At 40.7% G+C, this 26,872-nt stretch overlaps 1 protein-coding gene across 1 annotated transcript; it reads left to right on the forward strand.

Annotated features, from left to right (window-relative positions):
• CRTAM (cytotoxic and regulatory T cell molecule) lies at positions 1 to 26,872 on the forward strand (the record flags this gene model as incomplete). The annotated part of the gene is made up of 10 exons (XM_082628181.1): positions 1 to 46; positions 7,396 to 7,542; positions 9,776 to 9,928; positions 11,674 to 11,811; positions 13,074 to 13,235; positions 18,070 to 18,150; positions 20,113 to 20,196; positions 22,009 to 22,155; positions 23,805 to 23,891; positions 25,716 to 26,872. 10 exons carry the CDS (start codon positions 1 to 3, stop codon positions 25,844 to 25,846), a joined length of 1,176 nt encoding a protein of 391 aa, XP_082484307.1. The 3' UTR covers positions 25,847 to 26,872.

Raw genomic sequence — 26,872 nt, forward strand, 5'->3', positions numbered from 1 at the left:
ATGTGGTGGAGGCTTTGCAGCTTGCTGGTTTGGTTCCCCTTACAAGGTAAGGACTTAGAGCTCATGTCTTTTGATGTTCGGTTGACCTCATGTTTGGGCACATCTATCTACCAGTCAGTCGACGGCTGTCACGGAGGACCAACTGCAGAAGCAGCTCAGGTAAATCTGCCACTTTCCACGCCACGCCGCAATCACATCTGAGGGATGTTCCTGGATTCGTTGAATCTCTTGTTCAGTGGCTACAGGGTCTAGAAAGGGTCATTGTAGTGTGTGTCTCTGTGGAATCTGTGTTAAGGCAAAGGGTAACACGTTTATTGGCTCTGTCTTTTAAGGGTATACCAGTTGAAAGGGCATCTGTTTGGGATTTTTAAAAACTTCCTTGTTAAGAACAAAGAATGGCCTTCCCTTGGGGATCCAATTGGTACAGCTTTATAGCTTATCCCTATTTATACACTTTTGTTTAAAATTATTCTTTTAAATAGATAATATAAGCATGTGATTTAAAAAGGAAAGCTCAAAAGGTACAAAAGGATTGTCTCATTTTTAGTTAAAAATACTGTATCAGTATGAAGAAATTAAAAATTCTTTATTTGAAAACAAAACAAAACAAAAACTTCCTTGTTGTATAAGCCTTAGCCAAATAATTTAATTTCTCTGAAACAGTTTCCACATCTTGAAATGAAGATGATAACAATGTTTGATCTACCAAACTCTAGATTGTTATAAGGATCAAATTTCAAATGTGAAAGTACTTTGAAAGTGGCAAAGTGCTCTATAACTCTTAATTCGTTCAGATCATAATGATCCCAGTGAAAACTTTGTGCTTATTTTTTGAGTCAGTTATACTTTACATTTCATTAGAATTTTCAAATATGATTTTTTGATGCTTAATTCTAATGTAGTGTTTTGAACATTAAAGAAAGACACAGTTACCTTTTTAGCGCAGGTCAAATTATTCCTACCCAAAAGTGGGGGGCAGGCTGTATTGTCCCTGAATCTCTGATTGCAACTTGTATCATTTTCTAGCCAAGAAAATTACACATATACAGTGTTGCTTGCTTGTTGAATGTTTGTTTCCAAAATTGAATGTATTGCTGTGTTCTAAGTAAAGCAGCTGTCCTTCTAAATCTTCATTCACCACAGAACTGTACCTGAAGAATAGTATTTTTAAAAACTAGATGTCGGGCCTCCCTGGTGGCGCAGTGGTTGAGAGTCCGCCTGCCGATGCAGGGGATACGGGTTCATGCCCCGGTCTGGGAGGATCCCATATGCCGCGGAGCGGCTGGGCCCGTGAGCCATGGCCGCTGGGCCTGCGCATCCGGAGCCTGTGCTCCGCAACGGGAGAGGCCACAACAGTGAGAGGCCCGCATACCGCAAAAAAAAAAAAAAAAAAAAAAAAAACTAGATGTCCTATTTTACATAGTACTTCAATTTCCTATCTTATACACTTCAGTTAGTGCCCTCTTTTTTGGTCCCTGCATCCTGAGGCACTTAATAAAGATTCAATTTTTGTAATAAATAATAGTGTCTTCAATAAGTGTCTTGAAGAAGAGCTAATACCTTCAGAAAAAGTACATTTAGATGGCTAAAATTAGAATGCTTTCAATTATTCCAAAGTTTAAAGTCTTTAACTGACCTTCACTTTTTCAGGACTTGAGTTATTCCCTTATAAAAATAGCTCACAGAAATAATGTTTTAAATAAAAAACTGCAATAATCATGTCCTAAGGTAAACCTAAGATAAGTCTTTTAGGATATAAGTTATTCAAATACTATTTATAAAGAAAGGGGAGAAATATATTTATTGTATCGTGCACAGTGCTGAGTACTTTATGTTATTTCATTTATCCTAGCAAAAATACTGAGGGAGGTATTCATATCCCTAATTTACATATGATAAAACTGAGGTTACAAGAAATTAGATAACCTGCCCAAGTTTTCACAGCTAGTAAATGACAATGTAAATATCAGCAAAGCACATAGTAAAAGTATTATCTCATGAAAGTTTTCAGTGAGTGTGTATGTATTGGGTTGTGATAGAAAATGTGTTTCTTAACGTGGATCAAAAATTTGAAAGCTATAATTTACACAATTTGGAAGATTCATTCTTGAGAAATCCCAAACTGAACCCTCATCCAAAGGGCCAGCCAGAGGGCGTCTAGGCTCAATGGTATTTGGGAACCAATTGCCCACTCTATCCTAAGCTTACTCATGCCCATCAGAGTCCCAAACAGGAAAGGAGCTGACCATGTTGCTTTCTTATCAGCAAAAAGGCAGCAAATCAGCAGTTTGGGCAACATAAATTGCCAGCTGCTTTTAGCTAATTGAATTACGGGAAGATCACTACACCTTCTTCCACTGCACAACTTCTATGGGTGCCAAAAACTTATAGCCCCCCCCCCAAAAAAAGTCCCATAATCTTGGAACCTGCCCTCTTTTCAAGGCTCCTACTGGCAGCCCCTAGGGTGGGTAAAACACAGTAAGAATGGAGAATTTTTCAAATTCTTCCCATTTACCTATATCGTAGATGATGAAAATCCACCAATTTGCACCCTCTATCCTGGTTGTTTAGTGGGGAGCAGGATGCAGGAAACAAAGAACAGCTGCAGATTGAGCAGGGTCCTCCTGATACTCCCTTTGACCAGGAAAGAGTCATCCATTTACTGACATGTTGTTGAGACAGATTCTTTAAAGCTATACTGGAAATAATTTGATTTTGAGAAAGTCTGATTCATTTGCACACTCGTAATTTCCTCTATCAAATCTATCTAAAGAATAATAATAATGTTTTTTGTCATGATCTGAATCGAAGCATATTTTGCCTGCTAACTTCATAAGAGCCAAGCAAATACAGCTCTGGTTTGAGAATTAACTCACTGTGTGTCTCTGGTTTTAACCTAGCTCACCTTTATTATTTAACATAACAAAATGAGCATCCTATTAAAATATTTATTACTGAGTATATACATTTACTCATGATTAGCCATTGATTGAACAAATACTTAAAATGTTACTTTGTGTTAGGCCCTGGGAATATAAAATGAATGACTAGCAAACAACTTTTGTATGAGGAGTCTGTAATCTATCCACAGAGACATACTTGTAACCAAAAAAGTAATGTGTGAAGTGCTGTAAGAGAAGTTTATTCGAAGCCTTTGGGGATCTGGAGGAGAGAGGAGGTTACTGAGGGGAGGGAGAGGCTAAAGCCTGGTTGAGCAGCTTTGACAAAAGTGGTGTAATTTGACTTGAGCCTTGAAGGAGCTAAGAAAGGCATTCTAGGCTGAGAACAGCATGGACAAAGGCAAAGTATCTTCTTGAGCCTGGAACTTTCTGGAAACAGCAAGTAGCCATTTGCATGGAGCGTCTGGAAGGGAATATCAGCAAATGAGACTGGAGGAAAAGATGGGAGTCAAGTTATCTGGAATTTTGGCCTGATTCTTACAGGCAGTGGGAGCCATAGCAAATATTCTAATGAAGGAATCAAACGATCAAATTTATACTTTTAACTGTAATTCTGAAGCAGACGAGGATGATAAATTAGAGGGAGTGGAGGCTAGAAGGAGGTTATTGTAATGGTCCAAGAAAGAAACAATGGAGGCAGTGATAGTAGTGAAAAAAAGAGGAATGAATTGATTAAAGAGATGTTTTGGAGAGGGAAGACGCTGGGGTGCCTTTCAGATACCTGGCATGCAGTGGCTTGGGATGACACTGAGGGCTACAGGGAACTACCAGAATGGAGCAGGTGGAGCACAAGGGACAGTACAAATGATGAATTCCAACTGGACGTGTTGAATTCGGGGTCCCTGCAGGACAGACTGGCTCTCTTCGGGAGTTTTAAAAGTTATTGCATGCAATAATTGGGCTACTAAGAAAAAGAAAGAATATCTTACTCTTTCTTCAGCCTGCCATGATGACCTAGAGTAGGGTGGACACACTGCAACTCCCCAAACCAAGGACTCTTAGGAACTGCACAGGTTTTATCTACGGGTGCTTTGGTAGGTAGCTGTGGCTGCTGCTTGCCCTTCAGCTTAAGGGTCGGTCACGCGTACTTCGGCGCGAAGCCATTCCACTCATAGGACAATTGGTTCACGTGGTGGGGGTTGGAGATGATGGTGAAGGTCACAGGTTCCCTTTCCATGTATAAACCAGTCACACAGTCACAGTCTATAGCTCCAGACTTAAGGAGCGGCCTCGTAACACATGGCTGTGCATGGATGGATAAACCCAGTCATGGAGATAACGACCAAGCCCAGCAATAACTAATCCACTCAGTAAACATGATGCACCAGCAGTGAGTGGTGACCTTCCAGGAGAGACGTCACAGCGATCCATTGTCAAGCTCTGTATGTCCAGCATTTGGGAGTCACGTCGGGCTCGTTTGTGGGTGAGAAGTCTGAAGCCCAGACAGGGAGAACTAGCAAGTAGGCACAGGGCACTCAGGGTCTACACTAGAAAGCCTAAGGGTGAATAAAGGTATACATGTCTTTAGAACCCGTAGGGGAGGAAGTGGTGAGCAAAGAAGATACCCCTCACCCCATCCCTCTGACAAAGAAGGTGAAAGTTTGACTCTAAACTTAGGTGAAGAAAGATTTTAAAGACTAGTTCCACTGTAGTTTTCAATGGCAACAAAAGGATCATGCGGAACTTTTTTCTTAGAAGACGTGCCATCAAAACTTAGGTACAGGGGCCTCCCTGGTGGCGCAGTGGTTGAGAGTCCGCCTGCCGATGCAGGGGATACGGGTTCGTGCCCCGGTCTGGGAGGATCCCATATGCCGCGGAGCGGCTGGGCCCGTGAGCCATGGCCGCTGGGCCTGCGCATCCGGAGCCTGTGCTCCGCAACGGGAGAGGCCACAACAGTGAGAGGCCCGCATACCGCAAAAAGAAAAAAAAAAAAAAAAAATAAATAAATAAAAACTTAGGTACCCACTGTGCTCCTCTTCTACCCTTTGACGTGACTTAGACACATTAGACAATATTTTTAAGCACTACCACTGAAGCAATATGGCCCAGTGGATTCTCACTGGGCTAGTCTTCCTTTCTACAATGATTTCCTGTCTCTGAATCAAACACGGGGTCTACATGACAGCACTGCAAGATAATTAGGCTTATAAAGTCAAAAGCAAGGCTAGGAGCCAAGAGTAGAGGAAACGGCTAGTATTCTATGCCTCAAACACAGCCCTTTCCATCTGGAACTCAGGCACCTATTCTTGTGGTCAGCAGCCTGATCCTGAATTCTCAAAGGCAAGAGCAAACACTCATCTTGGGAGATAAAATTCTTTAGCAGATGCTAAAAAGCCATACTACCTTTTAGCACAATTTTTAAGACACTGTGAGAATCAACTGACATTATTTAATTCATACGCATGCATCCCAAGAAAAAGACAATGATGATATACACCTTTAAAATGGGAAACATTGATTCATAAACAGGCAGCAGACAAATCTCGCCACTCCCTTCTCCCCACATGTGGGCTTCCTGTCTAGACACTCATTTTACCAAAGGTAAGAACATTGGCAAAACTTCTAAGTGTCCATTCCTGGCCCGAAGGATGAAATCAGGGGATGTTGCTTAACACTAGTTTTTATTCTATCATTTATTTATGCAGTAACTTCCCTCCTGCCTCTCAGTATTCTTACTAACAACAGGAGAGCATAGATATCTATCCATTGCCTGCATTATAGTGTCATCATGAAAGCTGGCATTAAGCCATTACTTTCCAAGCTCACACTGTGATAGTTTCTGTAAGGAATGAATTTTAGAGAAATAGAAAACATAGTTATTGCCCTCTTGAAACTTCAGTCTGTTTGTGGGAAGCAAGATAACGCACGAGAACTAGAGAGTAAAGCAAGAATCACAGTGGAACGAAGCAATGCAAGTTAGGTCTAGATTCAAATTCTTGGTTCAAAAGTTGCTTAACCTTGGAAGAAATTCCATTGTCATTTCAAAGCATCTCTACTAATATTGGCCTTATTACTCGATTATAGGTTGATTTTATAGATGAGAATATTTCCAAATGACCTGCCTAAGCAGAAGTCTGGCCTATGACTCAATGCTTTTTTGAAAATAATCTCTTTTTATTGATTCCTTGTTGCTCATCATAGTACTGGCTGATGATATGAGTGTTTTTCCCTTAGGACTCGAACAAACTGTTTTCCCATGAAAGTCAATATGAATACAATACAGTAATTCTGGGTTCTTATTGCCGGAGGCCAGGTTGAAATTAATGACCTAGGAATGGAACAAACTAAAATGTCTGCACCAGTTAATTCCCAGAGTTATCCAAAGTGCTTTTCCTAATATTTGAAATTTATCACAAGGAATTAACTCCCTTCTTGCTTCTCTTTTTTAATTTCTTTTTTTTAAGGTTTAAGATAATGCAGTAAAACTCATTGCATTTGCTGTTCATATTTTATAACCCCACGGTATTCTTCTGTTTATGGAAGTGTTTGGTACTTTCACTGATAAGAATTGTCTCGTCCTCAGGAAAAAAAATTTTTTTTAATTTAAAACTTGAAGAAAAAACAAATGGCAATAAATATGCCAAATCGGCAGTAAAGCCAATTTATTTTTCTATCCGTTTCTTTTTGGAGAGGATAACTTTGTAGCTGCTTAGAACCAACTGTTTCTCATTCTCTGGGGTTTGTGATTTGGGGAAATTAGACTCTCACGTTTGCCTGGGGAAAGCGCTGCTGTGGAATATTAAATCGGAAGAGATCTGAGAACATCCTCCCTCTGGCGGAGAAGCTCTTCTGTGGGTGGGGCGTACCTACTCACCGTGATGGGCAGCTCCATAATTCGCAAGAGCCCGATGGGAAATAACATTCTTTCTTAGCATCCAAGACCCCCGATTTGTACTTGAAGACACAGTCGCCTGTTTTATAAACAGTGTCCAGAAAGGCTGAGTTTTCTGGGATCTCGTCCCTTGGGTAGTCTGACTAGGTACGTGAACACGGGCTTGCGAGCCTGCACACGTGGGCACAGGTGCCAGCCCCAGGACCTCTATGACCTTGAACCTCTACTCCCTCATCGTCAAGGGAGCAAAATAATTCTTCCTCTAGAGGGCTAGTTTGAAAGTTATGTTAAATATTGGTAACATGGAAGACACGATTCCCAGCATGTGGCAGGGCAGATGCCTAACAGACGTTCAACTTTCTTCCCATCAAAACCCACCCCTTCACTCAGACCTCTTTCGAGAGACATCTTTACTGCCCCTGCACACTGCGTTCCCTCCCTTCCTCGCATTTTTTGCTGTTGACTTACGTTTTGTTTCTCTAAGAAATGTGTAGTAAACGACCCAATGACGAATGAGGTTGCGTTGAGTCTAAAGCCCTGCCTCAGCTCAGGAGTGGTGTGGCCCGTGCCAGCCTGACTGTCCCCAATTCTCTTCCTCTGCAGAGGCCTTTCGGACCAACCACATGGAAACCGTCACCGTGGAGGAAGGCCAGACACTCACTCTAAAGTGTGTCATTTCTCAGGCGGAGACCACCTCCCTGCAGTGGCTGGCCCCATCGGGCTTCACCATTTTCTTCAGCGAGCATCCCGGTAAGGGAAGGAAAAGTAAATCACTGCCAGACCTCAACCTGAGGGATTTTCCAGACAGACAGGTTGGTGGGACAGAAAGCAGGCATGAGTCACCCAAACGGTGGGCTTGGCTCCACCCACTGTGACATGTAAATAGCACCCAGAAGCCTATTATTTCACACGTGGCTGCTTTTTTTGGACAGGAAGTCTGAAATGGAAACCCCACCAAAATGGTTGGTAAAGGGGGCTCAAAGGACAAAGTACGTTTCCATCAACCCACCTCACCCCCATGTCACTTTTTGACTCTCAGCGACCATGAAAACCACCAACTGCATGATGACAGACGGGTAGCAGACGGACAGACTGGGGGCCCTTGGTCCTCAGGCAGCCAACACATCACCCCACACCTGGAGCCAGCTGCTTTGTTTTCCATCTGAGCAACCCAAAGCCACATCTCAAAGCCTCTTCCAGATGGCTCCCCTTCTCTTGTTGGTCTTAACAAAACCTTTAGATCACTAGGCAACAGGAATTGACAGGACGTATTACTTTGAAAAGGAAGGCAATCTTCCTCTCTCAGAAATACACATGGAGTCTTAGATGCCTGAGATGGAAGAGGACTCTTTTTTTCCCCAATTTTATGAAGATATAATCGACATACAACATTGTATTAGTTTAATGTGTACAACATAATGATTTGATATATGTATACATTGGAAAATGATACCACAATAAGTTTAGCTAGGATCTGTCACCTCATGTCGTTACATTTTTTTTTCCTTGTGGGAAAGGATTTTTAATAGTCTATTTAGTTCATCTCTTTGGGCAGGATTTTATGAAACCCTCCCCTTTATGAGACCATTTTATATCTCCATTTAATACTCCTAACTGTCAAATGTTTGGAAAAGTCTCCAACACAGCAAATTTCATTCTGCTTTATAAAAGCAGAGCCTCTAAAAACATTTGATATGCTTTGAAAATGTTATTAAATATTGACAGGTTCAATGTAAAATAAATTATTTTAAGCTAAATCAACTAGATTCCAATAGAATAAGTAGATATTAATTGTTAAAAGTTCTGAGAGGAAAATTTAAGTAGAGAGAATTCTGTTAAATAATGTTTTCTGTTGCTTTGTTTTGGGTAAACTGGGAGAAGATGAACGTTCTCAAATTTCTGCAACAGGATGCCTTGATCTAGCTTGATGGTTCTCGACCAAGGGTACTTTTTGCCCTCCGGGGGGCATCTGGCAGTGTCTGGAGATAGCTTTGGTTGTTATAACTGGGGAGAGGCAAGGGGCTCTGGACTCTAGTGAGTAGGGATGCTGCTAAACATCTCATAATGCACGGTGTAGTCTCCCTTCCCAACAAAGAATTATGGACTCAAATGATCGTAGTGCTGAGATTGAGAACACCTGAATTCCAGCTCAGGTAACATCAGTGTCCCAGGACACACAACAATTATTCCAGATGAGAAACAACCTTCCTTAGTCAACCATTCACAGTTTAACTATTTTAGGCTTGTTCACATTATAAATCTTAACATTAGAAAAGAAGAATCAAATAAAACCACTCATTTAAGGAGCCTCTGATTTGCTAAGCGACCTTTGACCTGAGATGGAAATCCCAGGTCAAGATAGAATCAAAAGGAACACTTGCTATTGGCTAGAACTTTCTGGAGCTGTGGGGGATTTTATGTTGGGGTTCGTTTGTTTGTTTGTTTTGGCCATTCCTTAAACATTTGGAAGGACTAAGTCGTCATCTTTGGGAAACTTCAAATAATAATGAACTTATAAAAATTAAAAATAACAAGCACCTAGCTGGAGCAATGAATATCAGTGCATTTATGTTCCATTCTTCACATACACTGTGACAAGACCATCACAAATGAATCAGATTTCAAAGACGTAAATCCTAGTGGGGCGTTTTCCATAATGTAAAAAAAAAATTATTTAATATCGTCCTGCAACCTGAACCCTTTGCCAGCATAGGGCTCTTAATTTCCTACAAGCACAAATAAAGCAAATTGCTTATTTCACGGATCCTAGAATCAAAATATTTCATTTCCTAAACTAACTTCGAACTATTCAAGGCCTCCAGCTGGCAACACCAGAATTTGGAAAGCAGCTCAGTTGAAGATGGGACATTTGTTCCTTTAAAGTGTGAAAATCAAAAGCTATTTCTGTGAATAATCAATCCACTGAGAGTCTGCATTCATCTGATATCTCTCCTCATAACAGCTCTTTTCCCCTCTTGTACAGCTTTAAAAAATTCCAAATACCAGCTTCTTCATTACTCCTCCCATCAGCTCTCCATCAGGGTGCTGAATGTAACACAGCAAGATGAAGGCGTGTACAAGTGTCTGCATTATGGCAACTCCGTGAGAACAAAGGAAGTGAAAGTCATCGTGTTAGGTAGGTGCCCGAATGCCAGGAAACCCAGCCTGGGAACAATAAACTTAGGAACCTGATACATCATTTTAAAACTTAATATTTTAGTTAAGAAATGTTGCCTAGAGCAAGGCATTTCCTGGGCACCTTTGCCATCTTTTGTTGAAAGGAACACAGCATTTTGAGTGGCAAGCCCCAGACTAAAATGTGAATTTGTGAAATTTGTCTTTGGCATCAACTAAATTCTCTCTGCAGGGAACTAAAAGAAAAGAAAACTAGTACTGGATGAGCCGTGACTGTGTGCCAGGCGCTGTGCTAGGCTGCAGAGAATCAAAGATGAATTAGGCACAATGTCTGCCCACAAGGAGTTTGCACACTAGTTTAGGAAGACACAAAACACATACGGACATCAAGCAGAAACTTCTGACAACATATCCTAAGATGGCATGAATTCAGATGTAACTGCACTGGACAATCAGCTCACATCCTCTACAGAACAAGCTCCTCTCTTTTGTTGCGGGTGGGTGGGTGCGGGGTTGGGAGGCACGGATAGGAAGGGACAGCTCCTGACCGGTTGGAACTTGTTCAGTTCTGCAGATGGTCAGCTGTGTTCAGTGTAAGTCTTACTATCTTTACCTTTTTGCTTTTCGTGGCAGAACAGATCAATTAAAAACATGGCTTTTTATTGCTCTCTAGATAACATAAATCCACATATCACACAAAGAATTTCTTAGACTTCTCTTCTTGAATTATTAGAGTGTGGTACCTGCCATAAAGTAAAGGCATGTTGACTAAGTCTCTAGGAAGGAGTGGCTCCCTAGGGGTTTTGAGAACCAATGTGACTCAGCTTAGGGATCACCTTCTCCCCACCTTACTGGCCACCCCAAATACCACTCGGGCTCAGACTGACTGTGTGCCCTACTGAGCTCTCATAACACCCCATGCCTACCGCTATCATTGCACTTAACAGTTGGCCTTTCAATGAACAGGTTAGGGGCTGAGCCTATCACCAGACTGTAGCTCCTTGGAGAGCCTTATCTTTTCCTTATTTGCATTGCCGGCATCTAGTGCAGACTTGGAACTGACCTCATAATGTCTCAATGGCAGATGGATGAGTAAATCAACATGAAAGAGTGCAGTTCTGGACCACAGTGTGAGGTAGATTAGGCAAGAGGAAGAAGGAAGCCTAACTGAAAAGGGTTTCCAAGACAGGAGTAGAAAGAAAAAGGGCCGGTGGGCCCTTTAAAAGAGAAATGCATCTTTGATGTTAGGAGGGAACAGAGGTAACGTACGTTGAGGGGAGTCCTAGACTCATGAAGGTTTAGACCTGAAACAACGAGACCATAAACCAGCTCCTTCATGTCACAGACAAGGAAACTGATAGACCAAGAAGTTGTGGGATTTACCCAAGCACTTACAATAGTTGGTGACAGAGACAGGACTAGAATTCAAGCCTCTATTCCTCACTTAGTGTTCTACCAGTCAAATACATTCATATATAACGTTTAATAATTACTGTTGTAACAAAGTCTGCCTGAGAATTTCTAGAGACGAATCACACACTGGGCGACAAACATTCTGATTACAGCCAGAGTAGCTTTACAAGTACCTAAAAGCCCTTTAACTATATTTTGAGAAAGGTCAAGTAAAAAAAGACGGCCATTATTTAGACCACCCCCTACAATGATCCCTGCAGATTATTAGGCTCTGTGCTTTGCTGATATCTATAGACCAGCTAATTAAGCAAAGAAAAATCTATTTTCTTCTAGCAACTCCTGTCACGCCAACCTTGGAAGTTTCCGTTAGAATGCAAGATGGAGAACATGTCCTACTGAAATGCTCCACCGTGAGAAGTAAGCCCCCTCCACGGATAACCTGGCTCTTAGGGGATGACATGGAGCTCCAAGGTAAGTGAAGAAATGGTTCTCTTTCCTCCTTTGTTTTCCTTCCTGTTTATATGCCTAAGGAATTTTTCAATGTTCTGGCACCCTCTGGTGGCAGAAGGGTCCAGAAAACACCATTCAATATTTCATCAGTTGTTTCAAGACAAATTATCCTTACTAACCAATCAATACCATGCCTTACTCTTGAAAGCCTCTACACAAATAACATGGTTACATGTTTTTGTTTAAAACAAGGTAGAAAACTAAAATAGAATATTTATTATGGCTTCATAACATTTCATAAAATAAAAGGTACAATATAGCTATTACCTATGAGCATAAACTTTGTAGCAGGCATAAAATTAAAAGTACGTTTAACAGGGACTTCCGTGGTGGCGCAGAGGTTAAGAATCCACCTGTCAATGCTGGGGACATGGGTTTGAGCCCTGGTCTGGGAAGATCCCACGTGCCGCGGAGCAACTAAGCCCATGCGCCACAACTACTGAGCCTGTGCTCTAGAGCCCGCGAGCCACAACTACTGAAGCCTGCACACCCTAGAGCCCATGCTCTGCAGCAAGAGAAGCCACCGCAATGAGAAGCCCGTGCACTGTAACCAAGAGTAGCCCCCGCTCGCCGCATCTAGAGAAAGCCTGCCTGTAGCAACAAAGACCCAAAGCAGCCAAAAATAAATAAAATTAAAAAAAAATACATTTAACATAATACATGTAATTGGAACATATATGAACTTGCTTATACCTTGGAGTACTATGTCATACTGCCCACGACAGACAAAAATATTTTGGTAACAAAGAATCTAAGCTTTGAGCCTTTTAACTGAAGCAGGAAAACCAACTGTGGTGCTTGGGAACTATTTCTAGTTTGTTTACATTTCAACAGACATTCCATTTGATTTTATGTAACCATAGATTCAGTCCAGTGCCAATTCTGGACCTCTCCTTTAATTTGCCTTATTCATTCAACTTGAGTAAGGTGTTGGGTCTTTGTGTTTCACAACATTATGCTATCTTTCCCGTGTAAACATGATAAGCTGTGGATTTTTTTTTTCCAGTAGTGAAGGGTTTATAGAAACTTATCCACTCTTGTTCATCTGCTTCTCTTTGGGACTAGGGCCAAGCATGTCCCAGGCAGCTGGGGGAAGTTAGAGTGAGGGTGGAAGTCTAACAGGTTTGCCAAGATGTCAAGGCCATTGGTCTCTCAGAGACCCAAACACGTCCAACAGCATTAAACAGCCACAACCTCACACGCCTCTTTAAATTGCTCCATAGGTGAAACCCACCATGAATATGAAACTGACGGGAAGAAGTGTAATAGCACCAGCACACTCAGAGTCCACACATATGGCAAAAACTCAACAGCGAGCTGCATTATCCGACACAAAGGCCTGCAAGGAAGAAAACTGGTAGCCCCTTTCCGGTTTGAAGATTTGGGTAAGAACCACCAATGACTGTCTTTAATTATTTTAAATTTACCTTAATATTACACTCTCAAACAAAATTAAATGGATTAGGAAAAGTCCTAACAAAGCTTTCTTTAATAGCAAATTCCTTTAATGATTGAAATGTATCCCACTAGCCAACAGGGTTGCAACTGTTCCAACACTGAGAGGAACCCCCGTTGTGCAGAAAGCCTAGCAGAGTGCCATATGCAAACAGTGTCATGGTCGCTTGTTGATCATGACAGCTGGCATAACTTGACCTTAAATAGTTTTATTGCAGTCATGTGTTTGGAGAGATCATGTGAAGCATACTACCTCTCTGTACTTAACCCAAAAGGAGACAATATTAACTGAAATAAATCTAAACTTGTCAATATCGTTTTATGTTAATATAACACTCATGTAGTCACATTAAGTCATGATTATGCTTTAGATTTATTTTGTTACAACCGTTTTGGAGATTTTAGTCTACCCATGTTAATACTCTGAGCAGAACACCAAAAAATAAGAATAATAAAAACTAAAAGAAAAAAACATCAAACATTAAATGTGAAGAGGAGTTGCCTCCATTTTCAGAATCTCTCTTCTCTGATTCCTTCACCAAAAGTTTAAGAAGTAATTTAAAAACTATATAAAACTTTTTGAGCCAAGAAGTATCCTATAAGAAGCAGCATGGGTACTTCCCTGGTGGTCCCATGGTTAAGACTTTGCCTTCCAATGCAGGGGGTATGGGTTCGATTCCTGGTCAGGGACCTGAAATCCCACATGCCTCACGGCCAAAAAACCAAAACATAAAACAGAGGCAAATTCAGTAAAGACTTTAAAAATGGTCCACATCAAAAAAATCTATAAAAAAAAGAAAAGAAGCATGAATCACACATCTATCATTAATAAGAGTCCGACCTTCATTACTTTATAAAAGTTCTTCTCAGTGAGAAAAGAGATTCCTGGAGGATAAGAATTCACTCACATTAGTGAAGGAGGAAGCTGTTGGGTGACAGTGCATTTGTTGAAAAAGCTCTTTATCAAATGAACTAACCAATGAGAAAAGGCACTTGTTAACGAGAACCTCTCTGTGGGAAAATTGTCACGCTGCCCTGTGGGCGCTGGTGCTGTGGCTAAAAGCTCCCCGCTCACTACCCCGTGCTCGCCACCGTTCACTTTCTCATCAAACCAAAAGCAGGTCTTGAGGAAGCTGGGTTTAGAAGACTCAAATACCCACAGACCAGACCATACTGTAACCTGACGCAAATATTCCTACCTCTTTGTTTTTTGGGTTTTTTTTAAGATTTTTTTTTTATGTGGACCATTTTTAGTCTTTATTGAATTTGTTACAATATTGCTTCTGTTTTATGTTTTGGTTTTTTGACTGTGAGGCATGTGGGATCTTAGCTCCCGGACCAGGGATTGAACCTGCACTCCCTGCATTGGAAGGCGGAGTCTTAACCACTGGACCGCCAGGGAAGTCCCTCCTTCCTCTTTGTCATTCATTCTGGTCCCCAGCCTCCACCCCCATCAGTGGAAGGGAGCACGTGGGGAATGTGAGAGGGTCGCCAAAGAGAAAATGGGGCTTTATTTATCTAAATGCTTCTGAAAGACTTTCGGATTTTAAATAAAAGAACCAACAATATCAAAAAAGCATATTTTTACTTGTCAGCAATTGTTCAAGCCATCTACAAAAATTACTGCTGAAGGGGAAATCACAGTTTCTCCTCCTTGATGGCCATAATTTTATAGGACTAAAAATCATAGCCATAAAATGTTTCTAATAATAATAACAGGCTAAAACTTGACTTTTATTTATGATCTGATTGTCAATTATTTAGCACCACTGCCAGATCCCCAGTAAGTGTTCACAGAACAACACCAGGATCACCTGTTGGTGCTTCCAACTGTCTATGAATATTTCTCTTTGACTAGCTCCTACATTGACCAACAGATGCTAGAAATCTGATAAGTAAAAGTTTGCTAGCTGAGGATGCTCAGGAATATATTTACAATAAGGATTCTGACCCTCTCATCTCCACACTCTGCATGGTAGGAACAATGTTTACTTATTTATTTTTAAAAGAATTAACCTACTTCATATAAAGAGAAATGGCATATTTTTATGGAAAAAAACCCTATATTTTGCAATGCCAAAAAATAGAAAAATGGCATTGTTTTACATTTTAAAAATCTTTTTTTTTTTTAAAGAAGATGTTGGGGGTAGGAGTTTATTAGTTTATTTATTTTTGCTGTGTTGGGTCTTCGTTTCTGTGCGAGGGCTTTCTCTAGTTGTGGCAAGTGAGGACCACTCTTTATCGCGGTGCACGGGCCTCTCACTATCGTGTCGTCTCTTGTTGCAGAGCACAGGCTCCGGACACGCAGGCTCAGTAGTTGTGGCTCACAGGCCTAGTTGCTCCGCGGCATGTGGGATCCTCCCAAACCAGGGCTCGAACCCGTGTCCCCTGCATTAGCAGGCAGATTCTCAACCACTGAGCCACCAGGGAAGCCCTAAAAATCTTTTTACTATCTGGTTTAATAGAAATAGGTTCTCATAACTTCTGCATTCAAGCTCTTGCGATGTTGTTTTGCTTAAACTATACAAAAACATTAAGCCTCACACAAAGTTGGAAAAGGGAAGAGTATTTGAATAGCCTTTTTCAGATAATTGTAGATACTCTTCTTCAACACTACACTAAAACTCGACAAGAGGTAGTTTCTTAAAGGTTAGCTGCTCTGTGGACTCTAGAACCATGTCAATGAACTTTTCATACTCTCATTACATTAAAATCCATTGAACAAATTTGCTATTTAAATGATCCAGGCACTATTCCTAACATCATGCCTTGGTCATTTGGAGAATATTGATTCATTGATTGATACAATCTTTCAAATGTTGGCACATTTCAGTAACAAAATCACATTCATTAATATCATCACTAATCTCATCAGAAGCCTAAATATTTGGAACCTGTCAAGTTCACAGTGGTGGATACAGGTTTTCCAAAACTCTAACTTGAAATGTGGCTAGTGCAACCGAGGAAGTAAATTTTTAATATTACTTGTTATTAATTTAAATTTAAATAATCAGTATAGCTGGTGGATACCATATTGGATAGCAGAGGTCTATAACATTCTAACCAACCAGGGAGATAAATCATCATGTACCAGTATCCACTTAATCAAAACAACATTCAGTCTAAATGAATCTATTTAGCAGTTTTGCTAAATAGAGGATAAATCAAAGTAAATACAAACTCCAGTGTGTCTGTATGTGTGTGTGTGTGTGTATATATATATATATACATATATATATACACACACACATACACAGACTATTATACATATATGCACAATTGTATATACACACTATGGCATATACACAATATATACAATGTGTATAATATATATAGTGCATAAAATATATATAACCTGTTTTGTACATAACTATATGGTTATCTGAATTCACATAGTATACATTATTCTAGATCTTAGTCATGACTGACAAATTTTATTCTACATGTCCCCAGTAGTTGCCATATTATGCTTGTCTTATAATTTGCTTCCAGCACTTCTATTTGACTTGCCTTCAAGCTTTTCCTTCTTTTCATTGCCAGCAGCTCTACCCTTTCTTCAGTTTTCTCTGGCTTCCTTGTGGCCACAGAGCTTACTTATCATCTATATTACTATTTCTCTAGTGTTTCCTAAGTATTTCTTCTTTTCTCAGAGTCCTTGGCACGTGATTCAGGCATATTTATAGTTTTCAAAAAATTTTAATGTTTGATTAAGAAAATAATTTTTGGGCTTCCCTGGTGGCGCAGTGGTTGAGAGTCCGCCTGCCAATGCAGGGGACACGGGTTCGTGCCCCGGTCCGGGAAGATCCCACATGCCACAGAGCGGCTGGGCCCGTGAGCCATGGCCGCTGAGCCTGCGCGTCCGGAGCCTGTGCTCCGCAACAGGAGAGGCCACAACAGTGAGAGGCCCGCGTACTGCAAAAAAAAAAAAAAAAAAAAAAAAAAAGAACAGAAAATAATTTTCAAAACCACAGAAAATTCTTTGATTAAATAAAAGGCTGAGAAACACTTGTAGGTTCCATAAAGATATTACATATCAGTATCAATATTTGTAAATTAATAGGCACCATTTTTATAAGCTCTGTGGTTACAGGCCTGTTCATTGACTGGTCAAATCTATGCTAAGCTGAACCTCTGGAAACATTCCTAAACATTGTTTTATATCATACAATAGCATTTAGTAAGCACTGTGCTTAATAAATAGCCAGGTGTTGTGCTAAACATGTGATACAAATGAAATCATTTATTCTCACCAAAAAACTCCAAGTGGTACATGTGTTAGTATCTCCATTTTACAGGTAAGAGAAAACTGAGCATCTGAGAGATTAGGAACCTTGTCCAAACTCACTCAGCAGCAGGCAAGGAGCAGCACTGGAATTCAACCCAGTCTGAGACTGACTCCAAAGCCACCTAATAAATAAGCAGGTAGATATGTGATTGGATAGATAGACAGACAGACAGAGGGACTGATAGGTAGATGGATACAGATAAAGGCGGCGAATAGTCTTTGCCCACCACTGCCGAATGCACCACTCCACGGATGTCCAGCCTGCTGCACTTCTAAGCCAGGCAGCTTAGCAGATGGACAATCAGCGGGACACAGATTCAAACACCAGAGCAAGAGCTGCAGAACACATAATTCTGAGGTCGCTGCAGAACCTCCACAAACAGGTAGCAGCCAAATACATTTCCAACCTATTGTACTGAGCACAATGTGGGTAAAATTGCTCTCTGTAGTTGCAGAATTTTGTTTTTCCCCTTTCCTAGTTACTGATCAAAAGACAGCTTCAGCTGCCCCGGAGACAAGCTCTCCATCCTCTCAAGACCCTGAGCAGTCCACTAGTACTGGTAAGTATCGAAAAACATTAAAACTTAAAAAAAAAATTATGCCTCTTTGGGAAGGTCACTTTTCCAATTCTAAGTTTTCATTTCTTTCTTTTAATTTGTAATAAGACCATATAGGACCCCTTGCAACTGACTCCAGCTTTATGGTGACCTGGAGAAGCACCCTATCAGTTAGTGGGATGGGCTTCAGGGTAACTAACACCTTGTAAGTTCTCTCTCTCTCTCTCTCTCTCTCACACACACAGACACACACACAACTGTGACATTTGACTTCCTCTGTGGTAAAAGGCAATGCTGAATTCATTTATAGGAGACTTGTTTTTCCATCTAGAACAGACCAAACACAAAATAAAGACATGGTAACAACAAAGCGCGAAAAGCAGAATCTGGAGTTTTGGTGTTGTCATTGAATAACAAAATCATGCTTGAAGGCTCACCACTTACTTGGTTGTTAAGAACTCAGATAGTTTTTGATAACAGGACTGAACTATAAATGGAGAAGAATTTAGAAAACCTGGATTATAATACCAGCTTTTTTAAGACAGTAAAGCACTAGATGGTTAGCTCTGGGCAATGATCATATACTTAACTTATCTTTGTATTTTACCTAGCATAGTATCTGGCAATAGCAGATACTCACAAAATGCAGTGTGAATGAATGAATGGATGAATGAATGAATACATGCATGCCATTGTCATGATGCTTTGAGCAAGACAAGCCTCATCCAGAAAGGCATAAATTCCTATATGTCCTCTTTCTGTTTCAAATAGTGTCTCTATAAAAATGTCATGTGGTGGGAGAAGTGCTTTCATATCACTATCATGTTCATAGTTCTGAGTACGAGATCACATTTTTAAAATGTTTATCATGAATAATTCTGAAAAGTACATGTTTAGGCTCTTTAAACACTGATAAGTACATATATACCACACGTACGTACATACTTGTTCTGCAGGGCGGTGGAAACTGAAAATATTATGAAGTGGAAGTGAGGAAGCCACCTCACTTGCTTTAATAATCCAATATTTTTAAACATGTTTAGAATCTCGTTGTCTTTAAATTGCTTTACACCACTACTGAATAACTCAATTTTCTCCTCTGCTTTTTCATATATAAGATTTAAGAAATATGGCTTCTAAAATTCCTTTCAGCTTTCAATTTCTACAATTTTATTACTGTTAATAATACCCATTTTCAATAGAAGGGGTGGTTTCATTCCCCTTGGGGTCCACATCGTGGCGCTGTGCAATGGGCTAAAAACCAGGAGACGGCAGAGGGAAAAAAAAAAAGAAAAGGGAAGATAAACAACAAAATCGGAAAAAAAGATCTCATTTTTATAATTTCTCTTACCTAGCAAAAATCATCATAGTACATCCCACTTCTAAGGGGGAAGCAAGCATAGGTCTGAATGACAACTGAGCTGATTTTCAACATAAAAATCATTGCTTTGTGCATTTCGGGCTATGGATTTTCTATCCATCAGGCTTGGGATGCCATTCTTCAGTGTTCAGTTGCTATCCTGAAGCACCCTAAAACTCTCTCAACTGATAGGCCTGATTCAGGAAGGAAGCATAAAATACTGGTTGAAATTTGGGGCTCTGAGTCTCAATATTGGCTCTGCCACTTGTTTGCTGTAGGACTTTAGACAATTTACTTAACTCTTCAAAACCTCTGTTTGCTCAGAGCTGTAGCGAGAAGGAATATATACCAAATGGTCAGTTTAAGGCCTGGCACAGAGTAGTGTTCAATAAACATTTACCTTAAAAAAAGGCAAACTGATCCTGACCATTTGCCACTATTTTTGGAAGAAGTCAGTATGAACTAATAACCTCATTGTTGTTTTTTTTAATGAGGATCACTTAATTTGGTTTCCAAAGCTGCTTTAGGATGACTCTGTGCATATATACACACTACACAGCACATACATAGTCATATGTATATATCATGTCTTACTTTCACCTTAGTTGCAGTAATGGAAGATTCTAGTACCTCAGAGATTGACAAGGAAGAGGAAGAACAAACCACTCAAGTCTCTCACTTGGCCACTGGTAAGTGTTCCCACCACTCATTTATTTAGCATAAACACTTGATGTTTTAACCTCTTAATCAACACATCCAATAGCCTTTTACGGTCCTCATTATTTTTGACCTTTCTATTGGTCAGCCACTTCCTGTCCCTTTACTTAGTTGTCTCCCTGGCTTCCCTGACATACTCTGCCTGGTCCTGTTACTTTTGCTAACCACTCCTTCTCATGTCTGTTAGCTCATGTCCCTTCCTCTTCTGACTTCTTCTACGTAGATTTGATTTTACTTCTCCATCCTTGGTTATTGCCTTAATGCTTAAGGAGTTTTTCCATTCCCAAGATTGTTTCTGTTGCCACCAGGCAGAAGATGTCCATACCTGCATTTCCAGAACATTCTCCAGAGCATTAGTCCCTATTTCATTCCATTTCCCACGTATCTCCGGCTGAGTTTTCTGTTATCTCCTCAAACTCAACATGTCTAAAAACTGAACAGCACCTTTTCCCACAAAATCAGCTTGTCCTAAGCATCACATAGGCCCCAAACTGTGGTGACATCCTTCCCTCTTGTGTGTGTGTGTGTGTGTGGACACACACACACACACATAAAATCAATAGGTTCCCAAGGACTTTGGAGTCTTCCCTTTTAGGTATTTTGTCCACTACCACTGCCACCTCCCCGAGGCAGAACCTCACATGTCCTGCTGGAGGTATTGTAACTTTAGTTTCTCCCCTTGCTGTGCATTTTCAGCACCTACTATCAAAACATCCCTTTGCACTCTTCACACCTATGTTCAGAAAACTGCTATGGCTCACAGTCCACAGCACAGAATGTGAGCCTTCAACCCTCCATAAGGTGCTCTCTACCACCTACCTCTGCAGTCCTGTCTCTATAAGGTCCTGACCAGAATACATATTTTTCTCTGAAAACTTCATCCCATTTAGATTGCCCTGCCCTTGTTTACCCTAACTGCCCTGATGAAAGGAAAAGTCCGCATCACTCCTCTCTTTACCCCTCCTTCAAGGCCAATATCTTCACTGAACACTTTCCTGACCAACTCAGGCACCACTCCTGCCTCAGAATCCCTGAACACATCATTATATTAACACACGTGGGTCTAGAACTTGGCACAGATATCTTAATTCTGCTTGTTTCTATTAACTTGTTTGTTTGCATATACAGACAACTCTCCCGAAAACATAAGAATTGTGCCTTATGCAGCTCTAAGCACAATGTTCTACGCATAGCTGACACTCCTCAATGGCTTGTTGGTTGAGATGACAGGGATCGCGAATGACATTTAGCAAAATTAGAGCCCGCAGAATCAGAATTCTAGAAGGATCTTTAAGAGCTCATCTGGTTTATCTCTAGATGCCTTCATGGAGGACCACATTTAACCTAGCCAAGATTAATGAAATTTCATTTTGTTTGCATAGTTTCACAAACTCCTTAACAATCTCTCTTGCTACTTAACTACACTTTGCTGAAAACCCATTCCTTAACATCTAATTTGAATCCCCTGACTATAATTTAATATTCTCACGTTTCCACTAGAGACGAAAAATAACTAGCTCGATATCTATGTAACTTAAAAACCTTTTTCAAATCATCCCACACAACTGCTTTGTCTGTTTGTATCCCTGCTTGCTTGTTTTCAGAGAATAAATGACATGAATCTCTTTACTTTCAGGGTAAAGCTCTCTGTCGTCTCTTCCTCTCAGCTGTGTATTAGCCTCTACTACATTTTGCAAACATTGCGTATATTCCTCAGTGACAAAAAAGAAAGAAAAAAAAATCAAGCCCTCGAACTGTCTAAAATCCTTTCATTTTCCTTCTAGAAGCGAATCGTCAGTTTGTGGGGCTGACGAGGAGGAAGAGCGGCATCCTGCTGCTGACCCTCGTGTCCTTCCTCATTTTCATTCTCTTCATCGTCGTCCAGCTCTTCATCATGAAGCTTCGGAAAGCACACGTTATATGGAAAAAAGGTGAGTGGGCAGAGAACCTGACGGAGGCTACAAGATGCTCAAACAATTGGCCAGCCCAAAGGGAAATTCTGTCAAAGCTTTTCCATTCAATGCTGTACTATCTATTTGAGGAGTGTTGTCATTCAAATAAGCAACTGTTTGTTTTGCAGTGAACACAGGATGTGATTCTCTAGGAACTATAGTTAAAGAGTGCACGACCAAGAGAAACTAGAGTAGCTCCAGGAATTGGCATTAAACTGTGGAGGCTTCTACTCACAAAAGATACCAAATAGCATATTCATTCATTCATTCATTCATTCAATAAGCATTCACTGAGCACCTGCTGTGTACCAGGCACTCTTCCAGGCACTGGGGACACATCTGCCAACAAGACAGACCAAGTCGCTGCTCTTAAGGAGCTCCTATTCTAGGAATGGTCAATCAAAGGTTGAATATAATAGACTGTTTTGGGTCCCATTCTTACACTGTAAGAATGCACTCAGCCTCCGTCAACCATACTCAAAGGTTGAATATAATAGACTGTTTTGGGTCCCATTCTTACACTGTAAGAATGCACTCAGCCTCCATCAACCATACGTTAGTAATTTTCCCTAAGCATTCTGATTTAAAAGTTTATTTCATTGGAAACAAAAACAAAATTATTTAGCTAGCATGGAAGATATCTACTAAAATACAGACTCAACACATATCGGAAACAGAAGGGACCTTAGAAGTTACCCAGAATAACCATCTGCTGTATTCATTCCCTAAATGTGTGCCAGGATTAAATCCCCTCTTTAATTCTGAGTGGTTATTTAGACCTGGGCTGTTCAATACAGTAGCCACAATATGGCTAGTCAGCATATGAACTATGGCTAGTTGCTCTTGAGAGGTGCTGTAAGGATAAAACACACACCCAACTTTGAAGACTCAGTACACATACACACACACACACACACACACACACACAAGAATACGTCTAATAATACTATTTTGAATCTACTAGTTAAATAAAACATATTTATTTCACCTGCTTCTTTTTACTTTCTGAGCAGGGCCACTAGAAACTTTTAAATTACATGCGTGACTTGCATTCTGGTGATCTTGGACACTGCTGATTTAGCCACATATGGCTTGAATACCTCTAGTAACAGAGAACTCATGATGTCCCATGGCAAAATACTACATCTTTGAACGGCTATGACCCTCTTAAAAGTACCACTTCTCCTAGTTTAATATCAATGTCTCGAGATATTCAGATGCACTAACATTTTCATCATAAATATACCTAAACACAGGGTCTGGCTTTCCAGCTGTATCTGCACAATAGGCAAATGCCATACTACTGTTTCAAAATCTCCCGTTGATACTTCGCCCCCATACCTCTTTAAGGGCTACCGGAATTGTTTCTTCCCAAAAGACAGTACTTGATTCTAATCTGCGGTCATTTGACTTCCGCAGCTCTTATAGTGCCTGGCACAGTGCCTGCAGGAATCATAGTAGAGAATAAAAAATGATTTGTTGAATGAATGAGGACATGAGGTATGGGGGAGGGAGTGATAAGCCCACTATGGTATAAAAACAGGTATGCTCTTACTCAAAACGTACAGTTCTGAATACAGATGATGCTCTGTGCACCAGAAATCAATAACAATTTTCTCTTCCTGCAGAAAATGAAATTTCAGAGCACACTCTAGAAAGTTACAGATCGAGGTCAAATAATGAAGAAACATCATCCCAAGAGAAAAATAGCCAAAGTAAGTCAACTATGTGACCTGAGATTTGAAAAATGAGGTTAACTTGTTGCCTTTAATGAGGAGAATAAAAATCAAAGTTTGAGTTTTCGCACAAGAAAAAGCAAATCACATAAATCATCTTGTAGAACTTGAGGAAATACTTCTTAAAAAACAAGAAGTAGCAGTTCAGTTCAGGTAGCGGGAGGTATGCCCCTTTGGGAAGCCATCCCTGAGTCCTCGCTGTCACACACAGGTAGAACCCTCCTGTGTGCCCCAGTATCCTATATACACCTTTACAGTGAAGCACTTCCCACGCCAGACTGTCATGTTTGGTGTGTTAATTTAGCTACCACAGTACACCTCCAGTGGTGAGCAACTGGATCTACTCTATGTGTACCCCCAGATCCTAGCCTGGGGCTTGGCACAGATGGAGTGCTGGATAAATTTGTATTGAATAAATGAATATAAGGCTTAACTAATTCAAGCAGAAATGTTTCAGGTCTTTTGGATGACTTCATTGCAATTCTTCAAGCAAAATATGAAAAGAAGAGTCTAAAAGGAGACTCTGTGTGTGTGTGTGTGTGTACTCTTGACAAAGATCCAGTAGAAAGAAGCTAGGAATATAGCAAAACGAGGATCTTACACCTTCCAACCATTGTTTCCTCCATGCAAATGAACTTATTCCACCTGCCAAAAGTTGCAAGAAAATGCAGTGAGCTTTGCCACTAGTTCCTATTGGTTTTATTGAGGCTTTGTAAGAAGCATTTCTTTTACACCACCTCTGGCTTTTTTTTTTGGTTTTGACCTACCAGGCTGTGAAACGGAAAGAAAGACTAGCTGTAGTAGCAGGAAGAGGGGCACAAGTGAGAGGTCTGTGCGAGACCTGGGTGTGGGAGGGGAAAATGTGTGTCAGCTGCATACAGGCTGTTGTAGTACAACGCGTGTTTCTATAACATCCATCTCCTCCCACGACTGTCAGGGGGAGAATGACGTCAGTATAACGTGTAATGGGGGTTGTTTCCTACGCCGATGCTCCCAGGCAAGGGGAACAGAAGAGTGGGAGCAGAATTATAACCTTTAGCAGGAAAAGAAAAGCCCTCAGCTCAGCTGCTGAGCAAGCAGAAGCCCTTGTAATTCACCTTTAAGAAAGTTTAAAATGAGTATCTATACAGAAAAAATGAACATAACATTGTAAATCAACTATACTTCAATAAAATTTAAAAAACAATTAAAAAAACAAAAGGAGCATCTGCACTCAGGACTCCCTCCCCAGAAAGGTCTGCCCCCACCGTGACTCCCTGGGGCGGCGGGGGGTGGGGGGGCGGCTTGCCACAGCTGTGGGAAGTTGCACTTTATCCTGGGCTCTGACCCCCACTTCCATCCTTTTTCCCTCAGCACCCTCAAATCCAGCATTTCAAGTCTATTGTTTTTGCTCACTTAAAAGCTACCTTCTGGAGCTGTTTCCAGACTCCGTGTACAGAGTTGCATAGGCTTTCAGTGGGTCGCCCCAATCCTCTTTTTCCCATAAGCCCTCTTACTTTCAGTATGAAATTATGCTAAAGGCAATGTATTTTTTTGTCCAGCAATACATATTTGATAGCAGAGATGTCTATATATTTTATTTCAGGTTTATCAGCATATAGTTTACATAAGAAGACATTTTAAAAATTAGACTATAACAGGGTATTCAAGACCGTGTATACACATTAGTGAATTTCAGGTTCGATTTTTTTTAACACATTAACATTCGGACCTACAAATACCACGTGCAATCCACGTGTTTCAAATAAATGGGTGCGATGTTGTTCAAACTAAATGTTCGTGTTCGCTACGTTTTTCTTTCAGCTTCCCGCTCTAAGAGCTGCATGAACTACATCACACAGTTGTACTCAGAGGCAAAAACAAAGACGAAGGAAAAGGCACAACCTTCAAAATTAAAAAGAGAGCTCACTCATATACCAGAGAGCATTGTGTAGTGCTCATTGCAACAGAAAATAGGATTTCAGGGCAGCCTCATCATCACCTCAGTGGAGCAGCCTGTGGGAAGGAGCATAATTACCATCACATGAAAAACAAAAAAAAGTACTTTGAGTGCAATGCAAGATGGTGCCCTCCAAGTGTAATCTGCCCCGGACTCAGAGCAACAAATGAGATCTAACCCATGGACATAAAGCTTTGTAGTTAAAAAAAAACAAAGAAAAAGAAAAGAAGAGAAAGAACCTATTATGCCTGATACTACTTCAGAGCAGAAGGATTCTACTAAACTTTGGGATCAGGGTCAATGTGACCAGCTAACATCTTACTGTAAAGGGAACAGGAGATATTAGATGCTGGGCTCTAGTGGAACTATTTAAAAAAATTTTTTTTTTGTCTTTCTTTCTGGTTTCCAAATAAAGAACTTTGGGGGGCTTCCCTGGTGGCGCAGTGGTTGAGAGTCCGCCTGCCAATGCCGGACACACGGGTTCGAGCCCTGGTCTGGGAAGATCCCACCTGCCGCGGAGCAGCTGGCCCCGTGAGCCACAATTACTGAGCCTGCGCGTCTGGAGCCTGTGCTCCGCAACAAGAGAGGCCGCGATAGTGAGAGGCCCGCGCACCGCGATGAGGAGTGGCCCCCACTTGCCACAACTAGAGAAAGCCCTCGCACAGAAACGAAGACCCAACACAGCCATAAATAAAATAAAATAAAAATAAAAAATAAAAAAAAAAGAGCTGGTGACACGTACGTGCGCCAAGACAGCACGAATTGGAGGGAAAAAAAACCTCAATAGGTTACCAGAGTAATTCAAGGTAAACTACAAATAAAGGATAATTGAGACAGTACCCAATTAAAAAAAAAAAAAAAAAAAAAAGAACTTCGGGATGAAAAGGACCCAAAGAAGGTCTCTAATCCTAGGAGCTTACTTTCAAGATGCACTTTTAAGAAGCTGTAACCAGCCCATTCCCTGTCTGGGAGAAGTCATGCAAAACAATGCGTGAGTCAGATAAGCATGAAGGTCCCAAGA

The sequence above is a fragment of the Mesoplodon mirus genome, assembly GCF_964341445.2.
Source record: "Mesoplodon mirus genome assembly, chromosome: 7".
NCBI lineage: Eukaryota > Metazoa > Chordata > Mammalia > Artiodactyla > Ziphiidae > Mesoplodon > Mesoplodon mirus.